Here is a 10,840-nt window from a genome sequence, read left to right on the forward strand (position 1 = left end):
GGCCATTGGCCACCACACACAATGACAGGTTGGGGAGAGTGTGCTTTTTTGTGAACCTTGAATGGTGTCACATTGTAGTCTCTACAGAACCGAACCGAGTTTGAATCGGCCCCAAGATGCCGTTCATGAACAGAGCCTTGCCAGACTGCTCACAACAGACCGTGGTTGTGTGCGCGTGCAGTTGCACATGCACAACCACCTGTCTGTGAGTGCGTCCATCTATCTCTCTGTTTGGACGCAGGTGACTGTGTGCATGTGTTTTGGTATTTTTTGCCTGTGTGTGTGTGTGTGTGTGTGTGTGTGTGTGTGTAATTAGTGCCAGGGTAAAGTAGGGGATAAGAGCAGAGGGCAGCAGGACGGCTGGGGGACACATGGCCTGAACTCTGGAGATGACGGCTGTGTGTGTGTGTGTGTGTGTGTGTGTGTGTGTGTGTGTGTGTGTGTGTGTGTGTGTGTGTGTGTGTGTGTGTGTGTGTTAGGTTAACTGCACGATATGGACACATTTTCATATCTCGGTATTTATGCCAAATAAATAAAACTAGGCTACAATATATAGCCCCACACCGCGGGTTCGAGTCCCGATCCCGACAGACTTTGAACATTGCTCATCTGTATCAGGGTAAAAAGATGATGATGATGCAACTGATTACAAAAATCTGTGGAATTTGCATCTTGTCTAATGTCTATATGGCTAGGCCTACAACGTTTGACATATTTTCTCTTTCTATATGTTGACAAATGTTGGGCACATACATATTTTGAGGTTTGGCACTAATGTAATTGATTTTGCATGAATAATAATGACATACAAGCTTTGGTCCCATGTAAGTCATCCTCGCAGCAGACGTGAGAACGAACGGATCTCCCGCTAAATTAATCTACCTGTAGAATAAAAGAATGATGGAATCAGAATACTAACGTGGGAAGTTGTGTAAATTCCTTCAAGTTCAAAATATGGATGTAAAGTGTTTTTGTCAGAGTCTGTGTCCCTTTTGTGCCCATATGTAGAGGTCCCTGATGTCTCTGGAACTGGACAACCGGATCTCTGTATGTGACAGTCTTGTCCCTTTTATGCCCATATATGAATATCACTGATGCCATCAGTATATGCCAATATAAAGTATGGGCATTCCCCCTTCTGTGCCCATATATAGAGCTGACTGATTTGTTTGCGCTTGATGCCATGATGACACAGTGAGGTTAGACAACACACTCACATAGGTGTAGCTGCATTGGGAACTCCTTTTATGGTTATGGCTGAGTAACATGAGTGTGACGACATGGTCCGGCCGGTCTTCCCTTAAGCCAATTTTATATATTAGATATATAAAATATACTAGAATGTACTTTGCAATTTGTAACATGTACTTCAGTACTTTGACACAGCAACTTTCACTGAGTAATATTTGACCAGGACTGTGTGGTTGCGTTGTTTGTCCAACGCTGGCATTTAGGCATGTATGCATGGCATACCTCATTTTAGCCAACAAGATCGAAAATCTTAAAGCTGGAGTGCCACAATTTTTGCATTTTTCCAGTTGTTCATGTGTCTATGAGGTGACAGTACTTCATTAGACACCCTGGAGTCGTTTTTATGTGCAATGATGTATTCACTTTGTATTTAGGGTTTCTTCCTGGAGGCTGAACCCTTGACAGTCAAACGGGCCAATGAAATAAACAGTAATATAGTGACATCACATTATCAGCCCCTCCCCTAACCCCTCCCCCTTTATCATACAACTACTGCTGTTGGTGCGGCTTCAGTTCAGGTGGATCGCCCCCCATCACCACCCACCAGGCAAACCAGGCATACTTAATGAACTGGTGGGCGTGTCCACATAAAAACAACATTTTAACAAATACTGTACACTTTTTTGAAAAAATTATACATCCTTATATAACAATAAGACCTGATGATCATGTTTTAGGGTGGAAAAAAATCACGGCACTCCATCTTTAAAACATAACTCTTGATCTAAATCATTCCGTTCAATTCTAAGAACCGCCCACGCGGTCCCGTCGCTAGTCACGTTAGAATTAATCATACCTCCCGTTGTTGTGTGTTTTAGCTACATCAAGCTACTTCAGCCACATCCGGGATAGCATCCTGTCCGTCGCTAAATGTGCTCCGCTGCTATAAATCGCTGGGTGCTATGATTTAATGGATTAAATAACCCTGGGCGTTCGAGGTGTTAACATTATTTTTCTTAGTGATTATTCTATCGATTATCTTTTCGATTCTTAGAATAACCGAGAAGCCTTCATATATACTCTATTAATAGTAGAGTTAAAAAAATACATAATAGTCAAACAAAAAAACAGTGCTAAAGGGTTGAAAAAGGTAATCGAATAAAAACGATTTTTGTATTTTCTCCAGTTTCTCATGTGTTTATGAGGTGCCAGTACTTCATTAGACCCCTTGGTGTGGTTGTTATGTGCAATGATGTCTTCTCTTTGTATTTAGGGTTTCTTCGTGGAGGCTGAAACCTTGACAGTCAAACGTGCCAATGAAAAAAACAGCTCCCCTGACCCCTCCCCCTTTATCATACAACAACAGCTCTGGGTGTGGCTTTAGTTCAGGTGGATCACCACCATTACTATCCAACAGGCAATCCAGGCATACTTAATGAACTGGTGGGCGTGTCCACATAAAAATAAAATGTTTCGGTCTCGGTCCCTCAAAAAGTGTTGCCGTGCAGGGTATTTGAATTTGTGATGGCGGTGTGTGTGTCACTGTGTGTAGAGGGGGCATACTCTGCAGCGTGTTAGTTATAAGCCATCTCCCCCTGGTTAGTTTGTCTTTTCTGTGCTGCAAATCGAATGTTTTGAAACTAAATGCAGTCGCTCGCTCGCACACACACACACACACACACACACACACACACACACACACACACACACACACACACACACACACACACACACACACACACACACACACACACACACACACACACACACACACACACACAGGGGTGCTGCAGTGACGGAGCAGGTGGTATATAGGAGCATGTGGTCTGAAGCAGCCCTATAACATTACTCCTCATCAGCGCTGTCATAAGGTGGGATCAGACAGGTGCTCAGTAGGCTCGCAGCACCCCTCCCCCATGTTTACACGCACACACGCGCACACACGCACACACACACACACACACACACACACACACACACACACACACACACCCCAACACTGGCCTTAATACATACACACAAACACGTAATCACCCCTCCCCCTCCTTCATCTGATGGCCTCTAGGTAATACAGTGGTTGTGTGTGTGTGTGTGTGTGTGTGTGTGTGTGCGCGCGTGTGTGTGTGTGCGTGTGTGCGCGCGCCTCCAGGTCACTCTAGGCACAATGAAGAGTGAGTCTGTCAGAAGGCACCTGTTGGCCAGCTGTCAGTGTCCAGTTTCAGCTGACAGGGTGATGGTGGGTGGATATCCATCCATCCATCTATCCGGCCATCTAACCATCCCTCCATCCATCTATGAATGTGTCTGTCTGTCAGGGTTAGGAAGTATAAACCTTCCTACAGACATCCACAGCGGTGTTGGACGTCCTCCATTGCATAACATACATGCAGCACTCTGTCTGTCTGTCTGTCTGTCTGTCTGTCTGTCTGTCTGTCTGTCTGACAGCCACTTATCCATCCATCTAGCCATGTATTCATCCATTTAGGAGAGGAGAAATGAGGAAAGGGGCGAGTGGAGGGAGGGCGCGGAGATGGAATACACGGCTCCTCGTTTGATGCAGATCAATGGGTCGTAGATACTGTCGCTCTTCACTCCATGACACATTACCATCTCTATAGGAGTCCTGATGGAGGGGAGGGGCGGGGAGAGGCGCCAAATAATGGAAGGGAGAGATGAAAATGTAGGGCACTGAGAGGAGAGATATGAAGAACGGGGAGAGATGAGGAAATGGACTAAAGGAGGGGATGGCAAAACCGTTTTGGGTACATGATCACTTAGCTGTTTTCCAAGGCTGACATGATCACCGAGTAACAGAGAGTGAATGCCATGTCATATAGGCTGCTAATTGGAATAATACAAGCAAAGAAGAATTAGGCAATTATTTAATGATTCAACCTAACAAATAATGAGACAATCATTTTATATTCAAAATATTGAATTATTGTCTCATTATAATTTATGAAATGTATGCACAAACAATAATGGTTGTTTCAAACCTGCCGACCTGAGTAGCCCAATCTGATCATCTGATAGATCAAAGGGTGGTTGAGTCGACAAATGGATGGATCAAACTCCTGAGCCACGGCCATCGAGGGCGAGAGAAGTAATGAGAGATAGATAGATATAACAGTTAGTGGGTCGGGGGCAGAGGGATAAATTGGAGAAGGGAGAAGTGGGGAAGTGCGGAAGAGGGAGGAGAGCTAATTGTGATGTGGGGCTCTGCTGCAAGCAGGGGAGGGGTAAATGGTCCCTGGGTACTACTAGTACTACTACAGCTGTACCACTGCTTCTGATACAAGGGGTTGTACGCAGAGAAATGATGCTGAGCATAATTCTACACACAAAAAAATGTATGTGTGAAAAGGAATGATATGAGAAGTTATGTACACAAATCTCTAGGGGGAACGTATGCTGCAGGCAACAAGGAGTTGCAAGGAGAGATCATACGTGATGATACTCTAGGTGCAGTTTGTGTTCTGAGTCCAATACATTTTAATTCACCATTAACGTTTGTGTGTTTAAAATTGGCATATTCTGCTCAAGATCAGATAAGAATTTTCTACCCATTATATTTAAGTGAAATAGACATTTCTGTTCAGTTCAGTTCAATGTAATAACTATAATGTCTCAGTCTGTTAAAGATACGCATTAACAGAATATAGGATATTAACGTGTTAATTGTGCAGATCATTACGGGTACATATGGTAGTGGATTCATGCACGTTCACACACACACTGATAATTCCACAGCGATTAGTGATTTCTCTGCCACATCTAATCCAAAACAGGTGTACGGGTCTTTTCATATACATCTGATGAAGAACCTCCGTACGGAGAAACACAGAACAAAGTGCATGCATCAGTGTAGACTAGATCACTGTTTCCCACCCATTTGTGTGTGTCAGGGACACATTTCTATGGGTCACAGGTTAAAAGAGATCAAGAAAAACGTGAATTCGATTTTTTTTTTTTTTTTACATTTTATAAACTGGAAAACTAATATTTAAAGAAATAGTGAAAATAGCTGATCTACAAGCTCATAACATGGCACGAAGCAGTGGTTTATACTATAGTAGACAGTGTGCAAGGCCGCACAAACTTTGATACATAATATGTATCAAAGTGACCCCAGGTGTGATGATGACGACAACAGAGCATCTCTCTGTTGAGGGAGAATCACAGAGAGACAAAGACAGGGACAGACAGACAGACAGTGTGTAAGAGACATAACGAGAAACAAAGTGTAGATAACACAACAGGGTGTACATAATAATAGCCCTCGATGATGACTGTGCAAGGTCACAGGTCACAGGTTAATGGTGCTTCCGTTTTGCCACGTGCAGCCGTGCACGCCTGCACGGAAATCAAAAAGAAAGAGAACAAAGAAAACAAGTAGACCTGCCCTACACTCCAAGAGCCATATGGCCATTAATAGACCAATACTGTTACAGTTGGGTGCCACCGATATTGTCCCTTATCATTTAACCCATTTAGGCCTGACCTCAAAATTTAAAAAAAATCCTTCTAAATCCTCCAGTTTTCTGAAATAAATATTTTCACGATTTTTCAAAAATAGCAGACCTACAAGCTCTATGAGCTTGTAGATCTGCTATTTTTCAATAGCTAAATTATAACATAATGTTTAAAACACCAAAAGGGGTTCCCGCCCAAAATGGGTTAACTGTCCTTTTGCGCAGATCACGCAAACCTCAGCAAAAAGAAAAGGACAATATCGATGGCCTCCAACTGTATGTATTCAATGTTAACGTTTAAGATTAATTACAGCCTTGATCTAATAGCATTACGAGTCATTTTGCACGTGACGTGCCAAGTCAACAACTTAATCATAAGTTAGGTATTCAGGCCCTACACAGGCCCTACATACCGAGTCGTAATTGTTCTCAGAAAGTGTACAAATTTGTCCTGTAATACTTTCAGAGCCGGAGATGAATGAAAACAGGATTTTTTTACATTGCAAGAGCCTCACACTTTAATGAGAGAACAGTTTTGTTAAGGTTCAAAATAGAACACTAGTTGAATCAACGCTGGATGTTTGGGCTGTAAGCATGCACTGTATGTCCGCATGCATGCATTTGTTTGAGGATGTCCTTTCACATTACAGTATGTGTGTGGGTGTGTGTGTGGGTGTGTGTGTGGCTGAACAACTTAAGGAGGAGGGGGGGGGGGGATCAAACAACACAGAGAGAGCAGCAGGAACACCATTAAGAGTTTTTCACAGTAATAAATCCTGTGCTTGAATTAATGAGATTCAGATCATGATGAACCACTCAGTTTCAATCATTGTTGCAACTACAGAGAGAGAGAGAGATGCAAAAACATTGAAATACTGCTGTCAAACTTCAAAAGTATAAAGCTAACGTCTCCTATATGGATGTATATCTATATGCCAGAAAATGCACAATCTTGTATAGTTTCACGAGATAGTATTACTCAAAGTGTTAATGTAACACAGCTCTGGAATACACCTTTATTTTATTCCTATTTACAATATTTATTTGTACATACATTGTATCCATACATTGCATCCACTTTTGCTTTGACAATGTAAATGTACGTTTTCTCATGCCAATAAAGCTTCTTTGAATTGAATTGAGCGAGAGAGAGATGTATAGAGTATATACTCTAAGGTATATGCTTGGTGTTTTATATTGGGCTGCCATCTAGTGGTCATTCAGTGGTCATTCATTTATGAAGTTTTCCTCAAATGGAAAACATCAAACAATGCATGAGTTTGAGTTTATTAGGATCTCCATTATCTGATGCATTATGCAATCTTTATCTTCCTGGGGTCCACACATAACATAAACATGACATTAAACAAGACAATTACAAAATAGTGACAAAAGTGTTGTTCTGCAGAGCAGAATTAGGACGTCTAGCAGCCACTAATTATAAGAGAGAGCATTGACCCAGACACGCTCCATAACAACAAGCCCTTTAGCCGAACAAGCCCTTTAGCCGAACAAGCCCTTCAGCCTGCGTTTAGCCCTCATCGACAGAGAAATGCCCCCACGGCCCACACACAGCTGGTTCTGGGCCTCTGTACAACTAGAAAGCCCAGTGACAGGACTAATTAAACAAAATAAATTAGTATAAGAAAACGAAAAGAAAGCTACCTTAGTTACTGTCCAACTACCTTGAAATAATTTGAAACGGCTGTCAGATTCAACCATGATTTGACAAAAATTCCACATTGCTTTGTTCAAAATACAATAAAAGGCAATTGCCTTTCCTTACCTTGTTGTCTTAATCTCCAGTTCCAGTTTTAATCTTCAATTGTCTTAATCTCTTCCTCATATTTATGAAGACAAATTAAAGGCCTAGAGACAGTAACAGGTGTTTGAAATATACTCAATCACTGTCTCGTCGATGGTGGTCTTCCCTTAAGCCAATTTTATATATTAGATATAAATACTAGAATACTAGAATGTACTTTGCAATTTGTAACATGTACTTCAGTACAACTTTCACTGAGTAATATTTGACCAGGACTGTGTGGTTGCGTTCTTTGTCCAACGCTGGCATTTACAGTTGGAGGCCATCGATATTGTCCTTTTCTTTTTGCTGAGGTTTGCGTGATCTGCGCAAAACCCCTTTTGGTGTTTTAAACATTATGTTAAAATGTAGCTATTGAAAAATAGCAGATCTACAAGCTCATAGCGCGCCACCGAGTGGCGCGCTACGAGCTTGTAGGTCTGCTATTTTTGAAAAATCTTGAAAATATTTATTTCAGAAAACTGGAGGATTTAGAAGGATTTTTTTACATTTTGAGGTCAGGCCTAAATGGGTCAAATGATAAGGGACAATATCGGTGGCACCCAACTGTAGGCATGTATGCATGGCAACGGTTTGTGTTGTTACCTGTTTGTGACATCAGACCAGACCTCTCTGGTCATAAAGGTTTGTGTTGTTACCTGTTTGTGACATCAGACCAGACCTCTCTGGTCATAAAGGAGTAGTTTGTGACATCAGACCAGACCTCTCTGGTCATAAAGGAGTAGGTAACTTCAAAGTCACATTTGGATATGATGAAAGGATGGATCACTACCAGATGGTGTGTGCTGGCTTTACTTCTCCTTTTGGGTGTCGCTGGAGGAGGACGCGCCGAAACAGCAACGAATGACTGCATTTCTGGGAGCCACGTGCATGGTATGCGGCTGGAGAGAAGCGACAAACCCGCCTCTACCACTGATGATGGCGTCATCAAGGTGACCGAGGGGAGTACTGTTCAGCTCCGCTTCTACGGAGTGCAGTTTAACTCGTTAACGGGGACGGGAATACGCTTCACGGAATTCATGGAGAACGGGGTTAGTGATAACGTAGACACGGCGAATGGGACTTGTGTCGATTTCACTAAGGATATCAGCATCGGAGACTTAATGGAGGTCAGTGGTGCAGGAACGACAGGAGTTGTTAGTATACACATTAAACCGCTTCGCAAGAATGAGCTTGAGAAGGAATATGCACTGTGCACCTGCAGTGTAGATGGGAGCAGGTGGGTGCTCATTGGAGAGAGTCATGGCAGGATCCTGGTGGTCGAAGAGAAGCATTCTCTTCTTCCCTTGTGGATGCTGATAATCAGCATCCCCTGCTTGTTTGTACTGTCCGCTATATTTAGTGGGTTGAACCTGGGGCTTATGGCATTGGATCCAATGGGGCTCAGAATTGTCAAGAAATGTGGAACAGATGAAGAGAAGAAATATGCTGAAGAAATTGAGCCGATCCGCAAAACAGGGAACTATTTGCTCTGTTCCCTCCTTTTAGGCAACGTCTTAGTGAACACAACACTTACCCTTCTGATTGATAGTGTTATAGGCTCTGGGGTGGGTACAGTGGTCGCCTCCACCATTGGCATTGTTGTCCTTGGTGAGATTTTACCCCAAGCAATATGCTCTCGCCACGGACTGGCCGTGGGAGCCAAAACAATACCATTAACTAGATTTGTTATGTTTCTGACTTTCCCTGTGTCGTACCCTGTCGGCAAGCTCCTGGATTTCTTACTGGGTCAAGAGATTGGTACCGTCTACACTAGGGAGAAGATTGTAGCAATGCTTAAAGTGAATGCGCCCTATAATGGACTTGTCAAAGAGGAGATGAACATGATGATTGGAGCCCTTGAGTTCAGGACCAAAACTGTAGAGGATGTCATGACGGCTTTGCCTGATTGCTTTATGATTTCAGTAGATGCACTACTAGATTTTGAAACCATCTCAAAGATCTTAGAGAGTGGATACACACGCATCCCAGTGTTTGAGGGTGAACGGACCAACATTGTCAATATTCTGTATGTGAAGGATCTGGCGTTTGCTGACTCTGATGACAAAGCCCCTTTGAAGACAATCATAAATACGTTTGAGCATACCCTACAATTTGTCTTACATGACACAAAGCTGGATGCTATGCTGGAGGAGTTCAAGAAAGGAAAATCCCACTTGGCCGTTGTCCAGAAGGTAAACAATGAGCGGGAGGGGGATCCCTTCTACGAAATGGTGGGATTGGTCACTTTAGAGGACATCATTGAGGAGATCATTAAGTCCGAAATCTTGGATGAATCGGACCTTTACACAGACAACAGCAACAAGAAAAGGGTGAACCTCAATCGGCATAAGCGTGACATCTCTGCCTTCAAACAAGACAGTGATAGCCAAGTGAACATTTCTCCACAGCTGATGCTAGCAACACAATGGTTCCTGGCCAATGCGGTGAGCTTGTTCAGCCCTTCCCAGATCACTGAGAAGGTATTGGTGAAGATCCTGCAATACCCGCAAGTTATCCAGGAGATCAAGTTCGATGGAAAGGATCCTCCACCACGGCACGTTATCTACCAACGTGGTAAACCTGCGGACTACTTTATACTAATTCTGCAGGGCCAAGTGGAGGTGGAGATAGGCAAAGAAAACAAGAAGTTTGTAACTGGTCCATTCTCCTACTATGGAGAAATGGCTCTTAATGTGTCAGTCGAATCCCATTCTCCTGATACTCCAGAAAGCAGCTCCGTCTATGGTAGCAAAACGCCAATCCCAGGCCCCCCCTTTCAATATACAACCGATTTCTGCATGCGTGCTCTCACAGATCTGCAGTTTGTTAAGATCAGTCGTGCCCAGTACCAGAAGGGTCTTCTAGCATCCAGGATGCCGTCCAGGGCGTCTCCGTCGCCCGCGGTCACCCCATCTGCGACTGCAAGTTGTCCCCCCCAGTCCCTCCTTCAGCCTACACCTCCGCCCACCACAACTCCTTTAGATGTTTCCATCAACATCCCCAACAGCTCTGTTCACCCAGAAGAGATTTGACAGGAGGCTGGAGTCGAGTATGAGCTCACAGAGGTGTGATCTCTCCTTTGTGGACAGAGCAAGTGAGTACGGCAACGACAATTGGCCGTGGCCAATATCCAATGTCAACGTGAAGAGCACACATAATGCCAGCCAGAGCAACGGGAGTGACGACATCAGCACAGACACTTATAAACAAAAATGTTTATAATCATGTGCGACAACTTATAACAAGGTTTATAACGTTTAAGTGTTGCTCATAATGCGTTATAAGCTCAGTTATAATGCTTTATAAATGGGATTATAATGCGTTACTAGTACCAGAACTTATACATTATATTATAAGTTATAATACTTCT

At 43.1% G+C, this 10,840-nt stretch overlaps 1 protein-coding gene across 1 annotated transcript; it reads left to right on the top strand.

Moving 5' to 3' along the window:
- Window positions 1–8,240: 8,240 nt before the first annotated feature.
- Window positions 8,241–10,502, top strand: LOC306915059 (metal transporter CNNM4-like; the record flags this gene model as incomplete). The annotated part of the gene is made up of 1 exon (XM_079492305.1): window positions 8,241–10,502. One exon carries the CDS (start codon window positions 8,241–8,243, stop codon window positions 10,500–10,502), a length of 2,262 nt encoding a protein of 753 aa, XP_079348431.1.
- Between the last annotated feature and the right edge of the window lie 338 nt (window positions 10,503–10,840).

The sequence above is a fragment of the Electrona antarctica genome, assembly GCF_951216825.1.
Source record: "Electrona antarctica genome assembly, chromosome: 22".
NCBI lineage: Eukaryota > Metazoa > Chordata > Actinopteri > Myctophiformes > Myctophidae > Electrona > Electrona antarctica.